We start from the raw sequence: 23,703 nt of genomic DNA, 5'->3' as shown, positions 1-23,703 counted from the left end.
ATTGTAGGTAGCGAATGGTATAGGAAATGGAGGAAGGATAGGAACTTACCAGGATGGACCTCAACGTGTAATTATAACAGATTTCTTTATCCTACAATTTAACTGTTTTTTTAAAGAATATAGATGCTTTACCCGGGATGATTTGGAGTTTAATTTTGCGTGGTATATTATATGAATGAAATAAACTCCGTGTACCACAACTAGCACATAAGCCAATCCCCGAATTTATAAAAGAGGCGGTATCCAAATTTGTCCATAGCCTTATCAATAAATTTAGCTTCTCTTATTATTTTCGTGTGCAGACTGAGTACCTATCTACGGACATCCTGCTGTCTCGCATCTCCTATCATTGACTGATACAAATCTTACACGTGTATAGCAATTGGTAAACATGTCTGTAAATATTTTTAATAGTTTATAATACATACGTACTTCCAAATACACGTTCGTGAAAGGTTTCGTGGCGGCGTCCATGCCCACTTTAAAAGACTGATATCATAATAAATAAATAGTAAAATAGAACATTTTCTAAGTTAACGAATGGTTTATCGATTAGAGTAACGAAAATACTAGTAACTCTTTATAATTTAACTTTGGCAATGCTGGTCTGGTTGACCCTACACCGAAGCTGTATAGTAATTTGTTGTGAGGCCTTACAGAACATCAATACCAGCCCTTTTTTAATACATACGTCGGTGCCCCTTGAGCTCGGAGCCCCATATCAATGATACGGCTGATACGGCGATTGCTACAGTCCTGACAAAGCTGTTCATAATAATTATAAAAAAAACGTGTATTTTGATAATATTACCGAGTAAAAATGGGATGTTTTATAAATTTCAATGTGTTTTTATGACACTGTGATCTTAAATTCTTTATATGAGTGAAATATTTCCTTGTTATAATGTATGTACGAGAACTAGATTAATTCAATTGAAACTGTTCAGTGCCGTGTCAAAAACCTCTGTTGGATGTTGATCAATAAATTCGCAAATTTTGTATAAGCGCCACCTATTGAGAATAGAGTTAAACCTACGGCTGGAAAGACTTATTTCCTGCTCATCGTGAATATAAAATATATCGCGTAGCTTTATGACTAGGAATATGTCATTTGATTTTGACAACTAACAATGTTGCCTTAATATAGTTTTTCCTTAAAATACTAGATTTGTGCACGTCAAATAGAAATGCACCTGCTCATAATTTTCAAGTTTATTTAATCACAACGGTGAATTTTTTATATCCTTCCTAACCGAATTTCAACCGCGGCGGCCAATCTCGGCCAGGAACGCAAGATTTATTATAGTGCGCAAGTGTGTGCGCAATACAAAGGTGCACTTTCTGTTCCTTCACTCTTATAGTCCAGTAAGACTGCAATCCTACATGACCAGAGATAGATCATGCGCAGGACCAACGGCTTTATGTGCTTTCCGAGGAACGAGGTATCAGACCGCCGAATTTCGGACTCCGAGCCGTGACTGAGTATTTTTTTTTAAGATGGAAAATCCTAGTCACGTTTATTTTTGTCCGGATCCGGGATTCGAACCCAGGACCTCAGCGCGGTAGTCGCACTCTTGCCATGTACAATTACAACTACACCAGCGAAGCAGTCAAATAAAGATCAAATCAAATGAAGTAAAATAAGACTGGTGAATTATAATATTAATACGAAAATCCTTGTAATGGAAAGAGAATGTAAATGATTATGAAGAAGGCATAAAAAAATAAAGAAATGTTGTCAAATACTTGGAATATACACACTTAATAATAAAGATTTAATATAAAGAACATAACTGGTTATTGTTAATTAAGATTATTATAATATAACGTCGCGGTATAATAAATTTATTGTAAAAACTTTAAAAGTTTAAATTTTTTATTGGCATCACCATTTTGACACCTCAGTTTGATACTGGCCAATAAACTATTAAGGTACTCGGCGATATTGATTTTTAATTCGAGATTGAAACTCCAGGCCATTCGAGATTATTCTTGCATCTTCTAGAAATAGCGGACATTTCGTGAGCTGACGAAATCATATAAAACCGTTTACAGAGTGACTTGTGTTGTGATTCACTAAAACGCGGTCAGGAAGTGTGGTCTCGTGTGCATCGTAGATAAATATTGGAACTATGAGTGACAATAATGATAACAACGCGGTGGCTGGGGCCATCGGGTATCCCAGCAGGAGTGAGGAGACACCGGCCCCGGAACCGCTGCCTATACAGCCGCGCCCGCCCAGGAATTTACAGGTGCGTTTCCTTTACATTTTATAACAAAATGGATGTCCTTTGATTTGAGATGCTGTTGATTTAGACAGTATTGCTCGTAATTATTGTATGTCGTATAATCATATTTATTGAGGATTTTCAATATTTTAAGGAACATCCATTCTGGAAAATGACTTAAATTTATCATATTGTATAGACAAATTTATAATGCAATATTAGTAATGTAGTGATATTTATTTAATCATAAATATCTAAAATACACTGAAAGTATAACAGACTAACATAAAATGTTTTAGAATAAGTTTTTAAAGTTATTTTCATTGGTTGTATTATGTTATGTTCCAGGGCCTCTTGCGTTTTGCTATGGAGGCTACCAAGTCTGAGGATGCTCCTGGTAACTCCGAATTTGGCCCGATGGATGAAGAGGTAAGTTACTTATAACCATTAGCTATTGTTTTTGGCTCTGCATGCTTAAGTATTTTTTTTAAATAATGTCGTAACTACATTAAAAAGCTTCCTGAAAAATACAAGTTCAAAATAACAATGTCAACACGATTGGTTTAGTAATTTTGTAGAGACATAGACAGTATTACTTATGTGTATATTTTGGCAAAATGCAAATACTAGTGATAGCCATTTAAAAATCACAGATGTACCACCAATTTATTTTTATTCAAATGTGTTTGTTAAATCACATGTTTAACAAACTATTTTTTGGATTTTATTTTTATTTCTCCTGATGTTCTCAAGACTTTGCCACCTATGACATGATAAAATTTGAAAAATAGTTTTATTTCGATTTCTGATTGAATTTCTGAATGAGTTATATTTTTATTACCATTCATGTACACATAAGGAAAAAAAATGATATACAATTTTTTATTTTATGTGATGTTGTAAAATTATAGTTATTTGTTATCTTGTCACATTCAATCTTAGTATTGGACCCATAATTTTTCTGCTATTGCATATACTTACAGGCTTATTTGCCAGATATACAAAAATTCTTATAACATCATTTCGCCTTTAACAGAGAAAGAACTTCCTAGAGGAGGCGCTGAAGAGCATGACTGCGAACATGGCAGAAGTTCTGTCAAAGTCAATCAAGGTTCTGAGTAACCCAGAGCGCATACAGTCAATACAGCTTGGTGAAATGCTTCCTGATGATATAATAACAGCTTTCAACAACCTCCTAGAAGTGGTGGATGATATTGACATTGCTAATGGTAAGTGTCAGTAGTTAGAAGTATGTTCTTCAAAGTTTTTCATAATTGAGTTGACTGAAAAGCAATAATCTTCTCATACCATTGATACTCTATCTGGAAACTACTCAGCTTAATGTCTGGTGTAGTGAACTTACTTGAGCATGTATATCGGTATCTTGGCTTATGTCTTGTTGATTTTCAATTAGGATTTTGATTGTTGCTGTATATGATAGATTATAAGTAAGGAAAAATTTTAAACACTTATGGTTAGCAAGAAGTACTGGATGTTGTTAAAAATTTTAACAACATCCAGTACTTCTTGCTAACCATCTTGTGATGTTTAGATATCTAGATGGTCAATAAGTATAATTAATAACAGAGAAAAAAAGGTAAAGTGGTGGTACTTATGGTACATTCCCATATTGATATATTAATACTACTTGACAATTTCAGATTTCTATAAAATGGGCGGGTTTGCCATCTTCCCGGTGTGCTACGGCAGCGAGAACGAGCAAGTGCGCCTGCTGGCCAGCTCGGTGCTGGCGGAGGTGTGTCAGAACAACCCGTACTGCCAGGCGCGCGCGCTGGAGTGCGGGCTGCTGAACGTGCTGCTCAACCTGGTGCTCACTGAGCGCAGATTGGCTTTGTCCAAGTGCCTCTCAGCTATATCTTGTGAGTATATTCTTTATGTGTATTGTAGAATAGTAAGTCTGTGGCGGTATAAATCGCTACAAGTCTTTCGTCTAATTCTCAAAATTATGACATGATATGATATGTTGTTGTTGCAAGTGAAGCCCGAAAATTAATCAATTTTCTACAAACAACATTTTCTATAATAAAACTTGCATATGTGAGTCGCGATATATCACCTACTCGTTTAGGTATGCACCTAAATGCATTTTATTTTGAGAACTTACTCATTTAACTGAAAAATATGTATTTTCCGTCTAATTCTCTATAGTTTTAATGATCTAAAATTTTATTAATCCAAACATGAGCCATTCATCATAACTTTAATCGTTCGTCAGGCACTGCCCGCGAGTACGACCCGGCGTGCCGTGAGTTGATCGCGCAGGGTGGCTGCAAGACCCTCGCGCAGCTGCTCACCACCGACGAGCCCATGGTCAGGACCAAGGCCGCCTTCCTCATCAGATACCTGTGCCACAGCTATCCGGAGGCTAAGAGTTAGTGTCTGGTTATTTATTTATTTATTAACACTTCATATAATAGAGAAGTATATAGGCGGACTTAATGCCAAAGTATGGGTTATATTCTTGGAAACCTAAATTGATCTGATATCTATAAAGCTTACTATACCGACCGCCGCTCATACACCTCTTGTGTCATTAAATGCGCAATGCCAATACGGCATCACATCCTAGGTGTATTTTGAGAAAAATTAAATCGGTTCGGTTTAATTTTTCTAAAATACGCCGGTTCGGTCAGTTACACACGCAATGCTTATAAAAATTAGCGCAATAGTACCGTAAAACACCCAAGCTGTGTTGTGTGAAGCCGACATGCTCATTTGTTGTGTTTGTCATGCTTGTAGCGCTTATTCATACGCGCTAGGTGTATGAAAAACTATAGTTAATTGTTTTGGTGCCAAAGTTAAGGCGTAGAGATCATATCTTTCCTATATTTACATTCTGTTGTAATTCTTCTTTCACAGAACAATTTATCGAAATGAATGTGATACGGACGATCGCGGAGCAAATCAAAGCAGGTCGCGACAACACCTCGGAGCACATCCTGAGCATCATGCTGATCTTGGTGGAGAATAATAACCCAGTCGTACTGGCCCAATGCCGCGAACCCAGCCTGGACTTAAAACAAACTTTGGAGAAACACCTGGAACACTCTGACCTCATCTACGATATGTTTAGGGAAGAAAAGGAGGCCTGCGAAGAAATTCTGAAGAAAGTTTTCGATAGCTACCCTCCCATTGAGGTTATTGAAGAAATTGCTGATAGGTAAACAATTTATTATTATTTAACAAGGGTTCCCAAGTTGATTTCGGATATAATGTTGATGAAATGTATTTATTTGCATTTAGCTGTGGTTTTTGAGTTGTTTTGATTGAAAATATTTTGGATGTGGGTTGGATGTAGGTTTTGTATTGACAACTGAAATCTCAGAGTTTCAAGTCAAAAGTCAACAGTTTTTACCAATAATTTAGTACAGAAGGTTGTTTTAACAATATTATTTCTCAACTTAGTTTTCAATATCACAAAGAATAACTCCAGTATTTTATTTGCAAACAAGGCTATAATGTTTTGAATAGGTTCTCACATACAATATTTTTTGTGAAATGCGTTAAGGTGCGCAAAAAAATAAACAAAAATAATTAAAGAATGTTTTTGAAAAAACTATTTGATTTAGTATTCTACAAGTGTAGTATAGTTTGTGTATTTGTGAATTCGAGGAATTCAATTAGTGTATTTGATATAACTGTTATCGTAAGATGTATAAAATCAACATAAAGGTCACCTAAGGCTGGACGCACGCTACGAGTTTTCCGACGCTTTTTGTGGCGTTTTTTTTACTGTGCGACAAAACGCATAGTGTGCGTCCAACTTTAGGTGAACTTCAAGTTGCCGTTGTAGCTCTCTCTCCAATATATTGTGTATTTATTAATCAGTCGTGTGTATGCAACATTTTAGAATAAATGTGTAGTATTTCGTGTACAATAAACGTTTATAGAGTATATTGCACTCTTGATAAAATAATGACCTATTACAAAATTGTTAATTTGTGGCAGTCGTCGGAAAACTAATTTTTGTATGCTACTTTTTTTTTCAAGTTGCTATAAAATTTAGCTTATTAAAAATAGGTAAAAAATGAAACCCGTAGCATGAAAGAAAAGGGAAGAAACTAGAAGGTCGCAAACAGAAATTGGTTGTTTGACGATTCCCACAAATTGGCAATTTGGATGGGTCATTATTTTATTAAGAGTGTGATATTCTGTCTCGCTTTCAACTAAAGTAATGTATATGATATCACCCATCAGTGGTGAAGGGTCCATATAACCCATTCTTGCCGATTTCCCTTTCATTAGAACGATTTGCAGACTGCATTCATGGATGTTAGTATGTATATATCGGGTCCCCTTTGTAAAATTCCACCTTACGCCACTGAACTCCACTAAGATACGAGGAACTTTAAAAAAATTAAGATATTTTTTTTTATGGAGATCAGAACAATCCTTCTTGGTCAGAGGCTGTTTGGAGTCATGTATGTTAAAAACTTGCTAACGTTCAATGAAATTTGTATTTTATTGTTTTATACTATGTAGTGAAGTTAATTTGGTAGACTGAGTTATGACTTCATTTGCGTGTCACTCATTTTTCCCAATATGTAACTGAATGTATTACAAACATTTTCAGTGTGTAAATGAAGTTTAAGTAAACGCCCAGTGAAAGAATTCTCTTGCTAGTCTCTAACAATGCTGGCCTGTTTAAATGCTTAGGACGTAAATAAATGTATTTGCCTCTAACTAGAAAAAATAATAACTTATTGTAAACTGTATTGTTTAAGAATGTTTGTAAAAGTCCTACAATGTTTATCATTAAAAAATAATTTATTTGTCATGAAAAATTTGTAAATAATTTGTACTAATGTGTTAGTTTATTTACGTCGTCTAGTGTCTATGTAAGTTAATTTAAATTAGGTCTATCGTTAATTGTATTATATAGCGTGAAACTCGCGTAACTGTCTATGGTATTCAAAATGTCGGCTTCGGTAACGTCAGCAAAAAAAAAATGGTATTTGTCAAATGCGCAATTTTATTATAACATTCAGAGATGTGAAAAAATTGTTTAGTGAAACTAATTAAGGCGATACCTCAAGGTCCATTTTCATACATTTTGTTTCACCTTTAATCTGGGTAACTAAACAAGTATTGGCAAGTAAAGAATTTAAATTCACGTCTAGTTAGTGATTAGTTCTCGCAGTTGAAAGAAAAACGTAAAAATAATTAATAATCATGGATATTTCGGCCTTTAAAATTTAATATGATGAAATTTTAAAGGCCGAAATATCCATGATTATTAATTATTTTTACATTTTTCTTTCAACTGCGAGAACTAATCACTAACTAGACGTGAATTTAAATTCTTTACTTGCCAATACTTGTTTAGTTACCCAGATTAAAGGTGAAACAAAATGTATGAAAATGGACCTTGAGGTATCGCCTTAAATACAAAAGGCAAAATACTTATTTTTATTTTACATTTTAAGTACTTGAAATGTATTACGTATTAAAAAATAAATATCTCTGCATTCAAAGTGACTGCTTTGGTGGCGTCATTATTTTTATTTAATTTTGAGTTTGACGCGAAAATATTTCTTTTCGCAGGCCCTCAGCGGTAAGCAGTTAGCATTATGAAAATGTTTATCCTATGGTGTTATCAACTACAGGTGCAAATTTATTATTATCTTTGACAGCTCAAACGTAGTTATTTTCACAAATCTTATTTATAGTCTAATATTGTTACTATGTGCTATTTTAATACAACTTATAAAAATTGTTGACAATTAAATAGAAAAAAAAAAAATTACTAGCGGCCATAACTAATAATACAAAAAAGGGGAAATCATTAAGAAACCTCTTAACGATATAAGAAATATTTTACAACCAAAAGTAAAGTATGATTAAAATATAGCACAATCAAAATATGTTTTGTTGTCCATACGACTTTCTAGGGCAGTGTGCGAGTGAGAGGCTAAGAGATGTAAATTTTGGTACCATTTTTGAATCTTGTGCTGGTTGTATACTGTGAAACTGAAAACTTATTAGTTTTTGTCTATCAATATTTACTAATATACAAAAAAATAATTCTAAACTGGTGCTTGTGGCAAGAGCCCATCACATACTATATTTCTAAGTAATACCTTCAAATGAGAATTTAGTGATTTATTTGTTTTAACTTAACTCAAAAAATTAAATACAGTAGCAGTGTAAGTATATAGAAATAAAAACGATGAATTGTAACGTAGCGACTCAGGTCGTACCGATAAATCGTATTGCATATTTTATTGTGTATGTATAATCTACTTTTACAAATTGTTTCAAAGTTACTGTCACTTGTAGTGGTTATTACAATCTCTAACTCTCAAATATCAAGTGAATATCTCAGTAGAAATAACGTAAGTCATTATATTATATAGGTATGTCATACAATGTCAATCTGGTTACAACAGGCCGGCATAATTGTGTCGACTGGTGAGGGGTAATCATCTCTCGTCAGTCGTCATTCTATTGGACCGCACTCCACTAACCATCAGGTGCAGTGGGGACACTGCCGTGCATGAATACAAAAAAAGGAATGTTAAGATAATTATCAAATTATTTGTTTCATGCATGTTTCATGTAAATCTAAACAGTGGCATATCTGTTAATTATTCTAAGGTAACTTCGACTTTTCAATATTCAACGTGTAAAATTATAAAATAAAGGTATTGATAGAGATGTGTTTTTTATTCATCAAATAATGTTGGAAAATCTGGAAATTTATGTAGATTTAGTACCTCTTTCAAAAGTTTCAAATAATTATTTATAGAAAGTAATTTTAATTTTACATGCCTTTAACTGATATTACACGAAGCGTATTTGTCGAAACGGCAACATACTTACAGCCAGAAATACACATCGTATACGACTAAACAAAAAATTATTAAAAAATCTGAACTGGAATTGAGATTTTTGGCTAAAATATTTGTTATTGGTGGATAATTTTAAGCACAATATTAGAGGTAAGACGAATATTTGGTTTCGTTTGGTTGTGACCATCATACAGGATAGAGTTTGGAGGTTATTGACTTCGGATTATTATTATAAGCAACGGCATTTAATGTTTTTTTTTTTATACCGTTATCGCATATTTTAGGACGTTTTCACAGATAATGCATATTCGAGTAGTTAAATGTGTTAGAGAATTCCCTTCCGAGTTCTGTGTCAGAAATATTTTCAGCCTATATTTTAACATTAAGTGACAAACTTCACATGTTTGTTAGAAAATCTAAATAAATATAGAATTATATTTATTATTTTTATTTCATTATATGCATTTAGATAGTGCATAAACCGATGTATAGTTATCAGTCTTAAACATCAAAATTCTTTTCACTTAGAAAAACAAAATTCTAAATTCAAACTCTTTTATTAAAAACTTGATTGTAATCCATGGAAAGACGTTCTATAGAGTTCCTCATTCGTCTACAACGATGACACGGTCAGGCTGGTCGTACTCCAGCGAGACCTGTTTCAGGTCCTCGTTCTTCCAGTCGAAGTCGATGCCGGTGACCTCTGTGAACCAGTCGTGGTAGTGGCCGGGACGCACGTAGCCTGGAATGAGAGGTTCGATGGTAAAAATATAGATGCAAATTTTGGTTTTAAGAAAAATAATTCTTCCTTAACTTAGTCAGGGAAAGGAAAAATAAAATGTAAATAACTAAGAAACTTATAAATACATCCCTGGCAATTCACTACATTTATTGGAATATATTATGTAGTTATATTTATTTTTCTATGGAGTAAGTACATAATTCATTACGAACACAATGCACTTCTGTTTTTTTGAAATTCCATATGTAACAAAAATTGTATCAATTGATACTCTATAATATACTTAATGATTGTCTTGCATATGATAAATTTATTTATAAGATCATCAACGTCATGTACGAGTACATTGATAAAATCGAAAACATGACGATACATATTATTAAAGCTAAATGACATTACTGATGATCACAGCATGCAAAGTTGAACACTCTTTGACCATGACAAATTCTAGAATAACACACAAAGAGCATTACAATACTACGGCTAGTTTTATAAATTACATTAATAACAATAGATTTCGCTAAAACATTGAAAACTTGAATAAATAGTAATACCTATTACAAAGTTTTTTTTTCGATGATCAATATTTATCGTTTAGTGGGAGATATCGATGTTCTTCTATTATTGATTTAATTGTGTATTTTCGAGCAATAACGATACTGACCTGAGGGAATCTCGTTGTTGCAACCACGAACGTGACCAAAACTGACGACTCCAACTATGGTGGGTTGGCCGTCTTCCTCCAGGATGGTCAGAGGACCGCCGCTGTCACCCTTGCAAATTAATTGTTACACAGTTAGAGATATGACAATACCAGCACTGAATTATAGAGGTAGTATACCACTGCTAACAACGAGCCTCCTTTACCAATAAAAGTTAAGGTAGTGTAGTAGTGACGGAATTGGGGCAAAAATCCCGAGCGACTCAAGAAAAAGGGGCGACGCGTGCCGTAATGTTTTGATGTATAATTGAAATCGAGGTCCCTTTTTTTGCTGTTGTCTGGACCTTCGCACTGGCTAAGGTAGCCACAAAAATAGGAAATAAAATTTGGGTCAACCCCTAGCGACAAGAAGCTACGCTACGCCATGGGTTAAGGCATTTATCCATTAGGCTGATACCTTCTGAAATTTACTTCTTAAAGACTGAACTGGAGACAACGTGAAAAAAAACGAAATAAATTAATTCTTTAGATGTTTTTGTAGTGCGAAGACATGTTCCTGTATGCGGGGTTTAATAAATCATACTTGTATTATCGCATTTACCTGGCACGATGATTGCGAAGTGTAATTGTAGTAGCCGGCACAGATGGTCTGCTCCTGGATGACTCGGCTGGTGGGGTACCAGGTGAGGCACTCCTCGTTGGAGATTCCGCGCAGGTACACCCACAGGAGGACCTCGGAGGCGGTACCACCTGATGAAGGGGATGTGAAGTGAGAATACGAACAAATGACACGCGATTTCGTTAAAGAATTTTGATATTGGAACTGTTTAATGAGGAGGTTGTTATAATTTGACACAGATATTATAATAGGTACCTATTATAAATTCTCGCGGCTCTATGCGAGTAAAGCCATTTCCAAGAATTAAAGCCTGATTTACACTCTTATGATATAAGAAGTCAATCTTGAACTTTATCACTACGTGTGGGAAATATTGAAATACAGTTTGAGGTTTTAATGCGGTATATGAGTTTGACATTTTTAATATGTTGATTGTAATAACAAGTAATATAAATTATTAATTAGCTGGTTGTGCTTGTGATTGCAGTAGCGACTCCCGTACTAACACGTGGGAAGCTCAAATAATCTATAGCTAGATTCCTGCTAGATTTAACCCGCTGGTCTAATCTGAAGTTTACCCAAAAAATTATTAAAATTGCTTCAGATGTTTTGAGTCCATAGGGAATATATATATACACATTTATTTGTATATATTTATATAGATTTCTTATACCGTTCCAACGATCATCGGTACGTCCGAAGCCGCTGACGACCAATTGTAAGCCGGCGTATTCTTTGTTCTTGTTCTCTCTGTTCTGGAGACGGACCGGCTGGATGGTGGCTGTAAATGGAAATATATGATAACATTTTTAATTACGTTTATCAATTTGAATTCGTTTCAAAAATTCATCAGCATTGTTAGACGTCGAGGAAGATTTATACAACGATGCTTTTACTCCGAGTCTTTAGAGTTTAGAGTAGCAGCCGTTGCCAAGGTGCCTTTGTACGATCGTTAACAGTTAATTCGAATGAAAACGGAAAAAATCCATGATATGATATGGAAATAACCATCCACAAAGTTAACGTTACGATTGTAGAAAGATATCTTGGCTATGGCCCCAATGATTGTTTTTTTTACAACACAAAAACGTATTAGTTGTGTCCTGAACCACAACTATAATTTACCTACTTAAGTGTTTAAAATCGTTATTAAAATTTAATATTTAAATAAACAGTAATCACTATTATTTGATTTTATTCCTATAGGGTTATACAACGCAAGTGATAGCGGGAAAAGATTTTAATTTTTAGTAAAACTTTTCAAGTCAGGTAGGCCACTTGTAAAGGCTCACCATGCCGCAGGTTTAGTACGACTGGTTTAAGGTCTGCTTAACAATGTTTGAGTAATCAGTTTAATCGTCGAATATAATATATAAAAAAGTTAAGTTCTCAAATAACAAAGAACAACAGAATCCATTCATTAACTATCTCATACTTTAACTAGTAAATCATTTATTTGAGCATTATAGTAAACCGGATGGCGATGTTGCCAGACCGGACAACTCGCGGCCGTCTTCCCGCGCGTTTTGCCGAGTGACGCGTAGTGCCGTCCCGCTCGTACACGTGTGTGTGTCCCGCGCGGCGACGGTGTTGGTCGTACGCGCCACTCGGTGTTAGTCGGCGTCCGTTTTACCTTCCGAGCGGACCGTGTGTTGTGTGCGAAGTTAAGTGTTCCCTGAGTGTTTCTCTTGTTGTATGTATATGAGTGTATGCCCCTCATATTTGGCGCTCCAACGATAAAATGGATACACGAAGTCGAAGTCGCCAGCGTCGGGACGAGTTCGTCGCCATTCCGGCCACGTTTACCGCTGCCGCCCCGACCGCGCCTCCCTCGACACACAACTCCGACTGTGGTAGTCCCATCGCCTCTGGTACCGGCGATGACCCGACACCGCAGCGCTCACGCCGCGTGCCCGATATCGCGGGCGCAGCAGCCACATCAACCCCAGAGGGGACCTTTAGCCAAGATAGTGTGACAGCCATTTTGTCGGCATTACAAAGGTCACAAAACGAAGCCCTTCGCGATATAATGGAGACCGTAATGCGAAGTTCAACATCCACATCTAACGACGCGACCTTGGCTCGCTGTAAGGCCACGTTTAGCGGATCACCAACGGAATCAGTGACCACGTTCATAGATAGCATCGAAAGCTACATCGACTGCTGTAAGGTGTCGGACGCTAATACGATCAAAGGCATGTCGATGCTGCTCAGTAAGGACGCCGCAATCTGGTGGCAAGGAATCAAGAGCCAAATTAACAGTTGGACCGAGGCGAAAGACAACTTAATCAGCGCCTTCGGAGACCGCCGCCCGCCACATAGAATATACGTCGATATTTTTAAAAAATCCGCATCGCGACGAAAATACCGATCTGTTTGTGGCTAAAATACGATTATTATTTTCAAAATTGCCAAAAGGAGACTTGTCGGAAAATGCCGAACTAGATATAACATACGGCCTTTTGAATCCTAAAATTAAAAAACGGCTCCGCAGAGAAGAATTCTCGTCATTCAACGAGCTCCTAAAATTGGCGAGAAGCGTGGAAGACTCCAATAAAGAAAAGCGTGGTTCTGATCACGCCACACACGCCCCATCGCCAGGCCCCCGTAACACAATCACACAAGTACGTGCCGGCCGCGCTCCCGCGCCGCCGACACGTGTTGCTACGCGCTCCCCGATCGCCCCGCCGAGTGCCGCCGTCGCTGCGACGCACCGAGCCACGCAGGTCGACGCGACATCGACGACACCAGTCATCACATCACCAGCTAGTACATCCAGTGCTGCGAAGATGTATCGTCCGCAGTGTACATACTGTCGGCGGTACAACCATACGAGAGACCAATGTCGTAAGTTGGCAAATCGAGGTGAGTCCAGCTTAACTAACATTCCCGCGCAAGTGTGTGATAATAGTGAAATAAATAAAGAAAGCTTTTATAGTGTCGAATTTTCGCATTCGAATAATAACGTACGTTCGCTAAAGTGTTCAATCGGTGGTGGTCAGTCAAATAAACATTTAAACGCTATTGCAACTAACAGAATGTCTAAGCATATTGCTAATAATAATAATGATAATTATAGTTTAAGAGCTAGTCATAATAATATTTTTCATTGTACTTATAATAATTGTAGTACGACAGCTAGGGTCTCACAAAAATCACTTCAAGGTGTAAACTATAATTCAAAGTATGTAAATTGTATGGATCCGAGTGAATATGTACGTAACTCAAAAATTTATAATTTTCGTAATTGTATGGATCCTAATGAATATGTACGTAACTCAAAAATAAATAATTTTTGTAATTGTATGGATCCTAATGAATATGTACGTAACTCAAAAATAAATAATTTTCGGAATTTGTCTAAGATTAAAAAAAATGTTAATAGATTTAAGAATTATGGTTATTGTAATGATTGTATATGTAGTGGGGACATTGTAACGTTGGAAGACGGTAGTGAGAGGCCAGTTGCATGTCGTGAAGTTCGTCCTATTTTCAAAATTAATATTTTGGGTGTTACTGGTACAGCTTTAATAGACACCGCCGCGAAACATTGCATTGCTGGTCACACGCTGTATGCTCTCCTTCTACGAAAAGGTCAACCCCTTGTTCCCTCAACGCGTAAGATCAAGCTTGCTGATGGCTGTGTGCGGGACATGGAAGTTCTTACTACTACTTTAGCGGTGAGTTTAGACCATAAAATCATTAAGATACCATTCCTGATTTTTCCCGATTCCAATAATAATGAAACACTTCTAGGCATTGATTTTATTACAGCTGCGGGAGTTGTTATTGATTTTAATAAAGAAATTTGGTATTTTAGTAATAATAATACTATTAAACATAAACTACTTTTTGAACCTACTGCAAAACATATAAGCTGTTCTACTGCGAATGTTCTTCGTGATGATGAAGGATCCCAACTTCATCCAGCTGAGCGTAGAGCGCTCGCTGAAGTCCTCGTCAGTCACGAGAATGTCTTCAAAGCAGGGGGAGGTCCAACTCCATACGCAGAGCACCGCATCGATACAGGTAATCATCCACCTATAGCAGTGCCGCCGTACCGGCTTACACCAGCGAAGAAGGAGTTGATGCAGCAGGAAATAAATAAAATGCTAGATGATGACGTCATCGAAGCATGTGAATCAGCTTGGTGTGCACCGGCATTGATGGTGCCGAAGTCGAATGGTACAATTCGATTCTGTGTAGATTACAGACGCCTTAACGCAGTCACCAAGTCTGACACTTACCCGATGCCACGCATCGATGAGCTCTTACAGTCAACGAAAAGGAATTGCTATATGAGTACATTAGACCTTCAGTCTTCTTACTGGCAAGTAAGTATTAAGGAGTCTGACAAAGACAAAACTGCCTTCATATCTCCTCTCGGCACCTACCGATTCAAGAAGATGCCGTTCGGTCTTAAGAACGCGCCGGCAACCTTTCAACGACTGATTGACCGACTTCGTTCTTGTGCAGCCCTGAAAGATGTAACAATTCTAGCGTACTTAGACGATATTTTAGTAATCTCTGAAGGATTCCAGAAGCACCTAGAGGACCTAGAACTGGTGTTGGCACGTCTTGAAGAATTTAATCTTCAAGTGAATCGCGGTAAGTGTGTTTTTGCGAGAGAGAGGGTGAAATACCTTGGCCACATCATAACCCAAAATGGTATTTCCACTGATCCACAAAAGGTGAGTGCAGTTTTAGACATGAAAGAACCTTCTAATCTAAAACATTTACGAACCTTTTTGCAAACTTGCTCATGGTTTCGAAAATTTATCCCAAATTTTTCTAAAGTGTCCGAGCCTTTAACACGCTTGACAAGAAAAAATCAAGTATGGACATGGGGTTTGGAGCAATCCCAAGCTTTCAGTGAGCTAAAACGATTGCTCACTTCAGCACCGATACTGGTTCAACCTGACTTCAACAGCCCTTTTATTCTGCGGACAGACGCAAGTAACTTCGCCTTAGGCGCAGTATTGCTACAGGGAGAAGGTAAGCAGGAAAGGCCGATTGAATATGCCAGTCGACTCTTAAACAATGCTGAGCGCAACTACTCGACTACAGAACGGGAAGCGCTCGCCGTTGTCTGGGCAGTCGAGCGTTTTCGGGCATATCTCGACGGTCAGCCAGTAATCATCGGAAGTGATCATCAACCACTTCGCTGGCTATTATCTTTAAAATCGCCAACAGGTAGGTTGATCCGTTGGGCGTTAAAACTCCAGTCCTTTGATATCAAGTTTGAATATACACCGGGAAAAGCCAATGTTGTTGCAGACACTCTCAGCAGACCAATCTGTTCGAGTGAGACTCGCAACGAGTGTGGTATTTGTTCCACTATATGTGACCTACCGACTAAGTCGCCAAGCCGAATAAGACAAGAGCAACTGGCCGATCCCGAGCTGATGAAAATTTTTAAAGAACTTGAAGGTACTGACGAAGTCGCTTCACAGACATGGTGTGAACGCGGATACCTCATGGATCAAGGTGTTTTATATAGGTATAACCCGGATTCAGAAAGCGAGTGTCCCCAACTCGTCATTCCAGCGGATCAAGTAATTAATATACTTAAGGAACTGCACGACTCTCCGTTAGCAGGCCACCCTGGAATCGATCGAACGTACCAAAAGGTAGCGCAATTATATTATTTTACAGGAATGCGAAGAATAATAGCTGATTATGTAACAGCCTGCATTCACTGCCAACGCTATAAGGCATCAAATGCCAAGCCACCTGGCCTTTTACAAACTCCGGTGATGAATCAAAGGAATGAGGTGCTCGCTATAGACCTTTTTGGCCCTTTACCAGAAGGAAGCCAGGGGGAGCGTTGGGTTCTTCTTATTGAAGACACAGCCACACGCTGGGTAGAATTATTCTCTCTTCAAGATGCCACAGCAGAGGCGTGTGCCCGTGTCCTAATAGAAGAGTACTTCTTACGGTTTGGTTTGCCTCGTCGAATTATATCTGATAATGGTGTGCAATTTGTCTCTGCAGTCATGCAACAATGTATGTCCGTTCTGGGTGTAAAGCAAAACTTTGTTCCTCTTTACCACCCCCAGTCGAACCCCGCAGAACGCAAAAACCGAGATCTTAAGGCAATGTTAGCATATTTGGTGGAAGAAGATCACACATCTTGGCCGAAGAAGCTGCCACTAGTCCGCTTCGCCCTGAATAGTTCCAAATGTCGAACTACAGGTAAGTCACCAGCATACTTGACCTTTGCCAGAGAAATGAGATCTCCCACAGAAGTTACACATGACATTCGGGCCATCCTGGACAAAGGAAATTTTGTCCCACAAATAACTCCTTATCTTAGGAAATTCGTTAACTCCCTTTCGGCTATCCGTGAACGTGTTGAAATACAACAGGATAAGACGAAAAAGTATGCTGATCAATCTCGCCGCCCTGCAGAATCTTTTCAAGTAGGTGATTTGGTACTCCTTAAATCCCATGTGCTTAGCAACGCGCCGAAGAACGTGACAGCTAAATTTGCGCCAAGGCGTGACGGACCATATCAAATTTTGAATAGGGATAGTCCGACAACTTATACGTTGTCTCGTGTGGACCAGCCCAATGAAATCCTCGGTAAGTACCATAACCAGGATCTTTTTATCTATAGGAGTAAAGACGACCGCTCATCCCTTCCTAATCCCGTTCTCCCAAAAAAGAAGCGTGGACGCCCCGCTTCTAAAGCAAAGGGCCTAGTCCAGGAACGAGGACGTTCTCCTGAACTAGAGGGGGAGCATATAGTAAACCGGATGGCGATGTTGCCAGACCGGACAACTCGCGGCCGTTTCCCGCGCGTTTTGCCGAGTGACGCGTAGTGCCGTCCCGCTCGTACACGTGTGTGTGTCCCGCGCGGCGACGGTGTTGGTCGTACGCGCCACTCGGTGTTAGTCGGCGTCCGTTTTACCTTCCGAGCGGACCGTGTGTTGTGTGCGAAGTTAAGTGTTCCCTGAGTGTTTCTCTTGTTGTATGTATATGAGTGTATGCCCCTCATAGCATAGTTTTAAAGGCTTTTAGACTATACAATCAATTCAATACTTACGAGTGTAAGGAATGTACTGGTCTACTCCCAACAGGGCGATGTCGTCGGTCTGGACTCCAGCGATGATTTCGATGTACCCAGGGTGGATGTACTTGCGAGTGGTCTCCACGATGAGGTCGGGGCGGGTCAAGTTAGTCACGCCGAAGCGAATGACGAAGGTGAAACGGCTGTGGAATGAAATGTTTTAAGACTCGTCCCGAAACGGTACCTATGCGGTTGTAGTACTTATGCATGTCAGTCTGTGACAGATAAATTATTTTTCTTTCTTTCTTTCTAAACGGTGTAGGTGCTTTCATATCTATTTGCATCTTTCTCTATTTATTTAAAGAGCGTTGTTTTGTTCTTTGAAGACAGCATAACATAGCTAAGAGAGGCGAAGGGTCTATATAACCAGATGCCTACCGGCTTCTCTTTACGTAGAATTTTTGTAGAATTTAATAATCATTAGAATGATTTGCATGCCACATTCATGTATGTAGCTGTATGTTGCGTGATGCGTCGGGTTCTCTTTCGGAACCATTTCTATTTCCATTAGTTACTTTTAGTAGCTAATGCTATGAGACAATATTTTATAGCAAAGGTAATTTTTAATGTCCAATGCTATGTTGTAATTTGATAATTTGTGTGCTAAAGAGTGTTGTTGTTATCACCAGTAATGAAGCTTACCTTCAGACAAACTTTATGATCTTTTAGTAATCATAACAAAAAAAAAACTTCAAGGTTTTAAGACGGACGTTCAATTAAAATTTATGTAGTAAGTGACTAATTATAATTGACGACTCTTTGCCTAAATAATTTAAATGTTTCCTTGCTATGTTAATATCTGTCGAACATTATTGTATGCCTAAACTTTCCTTTCTCAAAGCTTCTAAAACTTACTTAGCAACGCAATGCGCGGCGGTGAGCACCCAGTGATGGTGGATGACGGAGCCTCCGCAAGAGCTGACTGAGCCGGAACCATTCACCATCCTCAAGCTGATCTGGTAGGGGATCTGCTCGGTGACAGCTGGCCAGCCCGCAACGATACGCGAGGGACCTGGGAATCATTTGAGGTTGAAATACGTTATGTACATATTTTTATTAAATCCATGTATAAGCACCTGGAGATCCCCATCAGCTCCGCCCTTAATCGACGGATCGTATCAACTGGAAACTGCTTTCGAAACGCAGAAGGAGTCACGATTCTCAATAATTGGGGAACAATTAAGAAGAAGAATATGGAGCTTAACCTACGTTACGATCATGTAGCTCTATATGTTTACTTTGATCGGTATCTTAGTATAATACTTGACATAAGCAGCTTCAAGTAAATGTATACACGGAAGATCAAATAGCATGTGTGAGACCCTGGACAAGAATACTTGTGTTTTGACATAAGACGTATTTACGCGACCAGATTGTAATACAAGGTACATAATACAGCGTCGCTGCCACAGACGAGGAATAACTAGGTACTTGCTAGCAAATAAAACATGATTTTCGATCCTGATTTTAAATCTTCGTATTAAGAAGGCCAGGTATTGAAGCAATTAAATATCTTGTATACTGTCACCCCCTTATTCATAGACGTTATTTATCTAAGGACGGAGCATTTCTGTGATTTCAAGTCAGTTTCTCAGTGCTAACGGCATGGCAGCCTTCGCAGTGCGTAGACATAGGGCCGTTGTGATTGGCTAATATTGAGATACAACTTGAATCTAGTTGGTTATCAGATAAATAAAGCTGAACAAACAGCAAGCTGTCAGATAAACAAAGCTAAGAAACAGACTTGTTATCACAGCAATGCTCCGTCCTTAGTTAAAAAACGTCTATGAATAAGGGGCTCAGAATTTAAGCTTGAATAATGTCTACCTCGTAAATCCTCGATGAAAGCATGACTTCCAGATCTGCCGAGCGGCTCTGCCTGCAAATGAGAACGATATTTTAACTTCTAATCCCCTTATTATCTTATAAAATACATATTAATAAAGATTAACGCATTATTGATATGCAATCTTTTGATGACGTCACAATGCGTTACGCAACTGTGCATCAAGTAACGTATTTAGAAGAAGAGAATTCAGTGTAACCTGACAAGGAAAATAAAACCTGCTTTGATGGATAGTTTTAAAGTTAACGTTGTTACAGAAGAAATTGGTCCCATATGTTATAAGATGGCGAGTTTTATTTTACTAGGCTATAATTTCGAACTGTTTGATGCTCTGTATATCTGCCCATATCCTACTTCAATATGGTACAGGCACTTATGCAAGCATTTTATCAAGATTTGTCTTGGTTTTATCAATTCCTTGCCTGCCCGTCGATATCCTCTCATGATACGTTTCTATTTTGCTATATTTATTAAAACCCGAAAAATTGTGAGTCATCGAGATCTTTATGTTCCCTGAAGGTCTTTCGAAGTTTTGCCGGCCGGTCATTGTGTTTACAACGGCTGAACTTTAAATATGACTCTTAAGTGATGTGGCGTTGTTCCTTGCTTGTTTTTCGATATTCGATCAAAATAATGTATGAATGATGTTCACGATAATTGCATCATAGACTAATATATAAGTAATACTGGAATGCATTTAAGTCTCCTATATCAATCCTTATGTAAGTTGAATATTCCTTTGAATATTTAAAAGATTATATTATACTAGCTTCCGCCCGCAGCTTCGCCCGCGTGGATTTCGGACTTCAAAAATGGAGGAGGTGCTCAATTTGTCGGGATGTTTTTTTAATGTATGGTGGTATGCAGGTGGTCCGATTGTCCGGTCAGGGTCTGATGATGGGATCCTGGTGAAATCGAAGGAAGCATATAGCATGATTCAGTATTCACGCGTGATGGCTTATTATTCGCGTATTTCATGTATAACTTTGGTGTTTCTATACCGATTTCTATGATTCTTTTTTTATGGAATATTTAATAATGTTAACTTTTTTAATTAGGGATGACTGAGAGTGTTATAAACGTAAGAGTAGACAAATATAATGAGAAAGTTTCGAACTGCTAAGCTATCGGGAGTTACACGTGTTATTGTGAGTCAACCATAAAAGATAGACATATGCTGTCGTGGGATATTTTTTATATAATTTTAAGGAGAACATTTCCGTCATACATGATTTCTGTGTAGCTTTAACCATTAAGGTTGCATATGCGACGGAAGTTTAAAAAATGGAGTAACTTCTCCCGTTTTCCCAACATTTCCCTTCACTGCTCTGCTCCTATTAATTGTAGCGTGATGAAAAGTATACTATAACCAGCTCAGGAGTATGAAAAATAATTGTACCAAGTTTCGTTAAAATCCGTCGAGTAGTTTTTGTTTCTATAACGGTTATACAGACAGACAGACAAAAATTTTACTAATTGCATTTTTGGCATCAGTATCGATCCCTAATCACCCCCTGATAGTTATTTTGGAAATATATTTCATGTACAGAATTGACCTCTCTACAGATTTATTATAAGTATAGATAAATTATAGACCAATACCTATGAACAAATCCTTTTTCTTAATTTTAATTATATTTAAGGGTGTTATTTAGAACAAGATGTAGAGTTATGGGTAAGAAATTGTTTGCTATCATGAGCATTATGGGGTTGGAATTAAAATTGGAGGTTAAAGGGGAATGATGAGAATGAGAATCTTTGTTAGAAAACAAAGAGCTAACTGATGAATTTGATATTACGTAATCAGGCTTGGCAAAATTTGAACCGTCCTGTTTCTCAATATGTATTCGCAAGCACGCATGCAAAATTTACGCTGCATTGTTTTACAATACATGCCGCGCGTTGTGTTTCAGGTCATCTTGCAACTTACAGCACGGCATTACAAGAACGCGCTGAATTTTCGAACGTATTATTGCTATATTTATGTTTTAAAAGTTAAAAATATATATTACCTGGGCAAAAGCCACAAAGGCCAAAAGGCCAATGATGTACGCGACCGCCATTCTGCGCACTAACAGCGAAACTGAACAAATTAATTAATCAAATAAATCTAACTTTATGTATAGATAACCCAATCTGGGATATAATTAGAGATTATAATAATTAATGAGGGTTTTAATCTTATTTCACAACTTTTAGCCTTTTTTTTGCTGTTGTGTTTGGGTTTTACCTATCCGGCCTATACAATTGCTGTTGTTATATACCTATACCTAGTTACACTTGGTGATATGTTACAAAATTCGACATAAACTTTTCTAGATAAAACTTGACAATATTTTTGCAGACCCTCTGGTCTGTTGATTATCCAAGGAGTGTCGGATCTTCAGTTTTGGTAAAAAACTCAAGTAAAGTGAACAAAGCTAATTGAAAAAGCTTCTATATTTTACTTAGATATGTTTGTTGAGTTTGTCTTAGTTACGCTATGTATAGCGAATATTTAGCCATCTCATGAAGTTCTAGATTAGGATTAATATAGGGATCTTTTAGGCCTCAATGTATAATTGCAGTTAAGAGGTATACACATCGAACTGTGTAGCGATGGCTGCGACAATGTCCGCCCGTATACATGGGCACTATAGGGAGCTTATGACTTATATCTAGCAATCATAGTAACTTTAGATATTTCGTCTCTAAATAATTCAATGAAATAAAAAAAAAATACTATTATTTTTTGGATCTTTAAATTAGTTTTAGGCAGAAAAATTTGCACGATTTAATAATATATAGAATGATAAATTGTTACAATTCGATAAGTTATCTAGTTTTGATTAAAGAGTTATGAATAAGGGAAGAATGACACGCGTTAAATATAATTAGCTGCCTTGTGCTCGTTGCGTTGCCTGCGTATAACTTCAGATTTATCAGCACCTAGAAAAAAGTGTTTTCTCTTGTCATTGCTGAACACATTCAATAAAAAAATCTAAAATACGATGTCTTAAAATTATTCCTACAAAAAGGTAATTTTTGGTAAAAAGTTACATTTATTTAAAATGTTGGTTTTCTAGCGTCCATTAGTCAATTCATACCACTTGATAGTTTTTAATAAGTCTTATTTATTAACCCATTTAGCATCAAAATGTTTGCCGGCAAACATTCCGATGCTAGATGGTTTCCGATGATAAAAAACCGTTTCTTCCACACATTTAGTACTCATCGTATTAGTATTTGTTACTTATTATATGTTGTGTCTATATTTATCGAGTATTTACTTATCATGGCTTTGTCATTTACATACAAACAAATAATCAGATTTTTTTTCGTAATTAAAAACTATTGGACTATAACTTCCATGACAAATAACATGAACTGTAAAGCAACCACTTCGGAACTTATATTTTGCTCTCTTTGGAAGTTTTTTTATCTATTGAAAAGTCAATATGTTGAAATGTATTTCTTTCTTCCAACAAGCTAATATCAGTCAAAGAATATATTCTCATTACAGGATCAGCGTTTATTTAATCGCACGTGCGCGTCTACCATATGTGATAATCTAATCATAAACTCATGATTGATGATTATTACTCGTAATTGATTTGGACGATTGGAAGTCCGTGATCCGATTTGCATGCCATTAATAAAATCTGTTTGGTTATGTAGTAGATATTTAAGGCATAGTTGTATTGGGTACGCAGTTCGAGTAAGTATTACTATTGCGCTGAGGTC

General features: G+C 37.3%; 2 protein-coding genes across 2 annotated transcripts; one reads left to right on the top strand and one right to left on the bottom strand.

Annotated features, from left to right (window-relative positions):
* The first annotated feature begins 1,894 nt into the window (after positions 1 to 1,894).
* Positions 1,895 to 8,906, top strand: LOC115455663 (hsp70-binding protein 1). The gene is made up of 7 exons (XM_030184321.2): positions 1,895 to 2,252; positions 2,577 to 2,657; positions 3,265 to 3,457; positions 3,890 to 4,108; positions 4,465 to 4,620; positions 5,109 to 5,409; positions 7,794 to 8,906. The coding sequence occupies exons 1-7, from the start codon at positions 2,133 to 2,135 to the stop codon at positions 7,813 to 7,815; spliced, it is 1,092 nt and encodes a 363-aa protein (XP_030040181.1). The 5' UTR covers positions 1,895 to 2,132; the 3' UTR covers positions 7,816 to 8,906.
* Positions 8,907 to 9,581: 675 nt separating this feature from the next.
* On the bottom strand, positions 9,582 to 22,104 carry LOC115455664 (trypsin 5G1). The gene is made up of 8 exons (XM_030184322.2): positions 21,993 to 22,104; positions 19,962 to 20,013; positions 18,990 to 19,146; positions 18,111 to 18,277; positions 11,736 to 11,843; positions 11,045 to 11,193; positions 10,447 to 10,555; positions 9,582 to 9,782 (listed from the first exon to the last, which is right to left on the bottom strand). Exons 1-8 carry the CDS (start codon positions 22,041 to 22,043, stop codon positions 9,646 to 9,648), a joined length of 930 nt encoding a protein of 309 aa, XP_030040182.2. The 5' UTR covers positions 22,044 to 22,104; the 3' UTR covers positions 9,582 to 9,645.
* Between the last annotated feature and the right edge of the window lie 1,599 nt (positions 22,105 to 23,703).

Source organism: Manduca sexta, chromosome 9, assembly GCF_014839805.1.
Source record: "Manduca sexta isolate Smith_Timp_Sample1 chromosome 9, JHU_Msex_v1.0, whole genome shotgun sequence".
NCBI lineage: Eukaryota > Metazoa > Arthropoda > Insecta > Lepidoptera > Sphingidae > Manduca > Manduca sexta.
The sequence above is the reverse complement of the archived record's forward strand: the minus strand, read 5'-3'. Positions and strand labels throughout refer to the sequence as shown.

Bases quoted from the DNA above. Each gene is read 5' to 3' on its own strand.
- LOC115455664 (XM_030184322.2), bottom strand. From the start codon at position 22,043: ATGGCGGTCGCGTACATCATTGGCCTTTTGGCCTTTGTGGCTTTTGCC. The intron at 20,014-21,992 runs GTAATATATATT...TCTCATTTGCAG, and splicing joins CCTTTGTGGCTTTTGCCCAG to GCAGAGCCGCTCGGCAGATC. The intron at 11,194-11,735 runs GTATAAGAAATC...CCCCTTCATCAG, and splicing joins TACCGATGATCGTTGGAACG to GTGGTACCGCCTCCGAGGTC.
- LOC115455663 (XM_030184321.2), top strand. From the start codon at position 2,133: ATGAGTGACAATAATGATAACAACGCGGTGGCTGGGGCCATCGGGTAT. The intron at 2,658-3,264 runs GTAAGTTACTTA...CGCCTTTAACAG, and splicing joins TTGGCCCGATGGATGAAGAG to AGAAAGAACTTCCTAGAGGA. The intron at 4,621-5,108 runs GTTAGTGTCTGG...CTTCTTTCACAG, and splicing joins CAGCTATCCGGAGGCTAAGA to AACAATTTATCGAAATGAAT.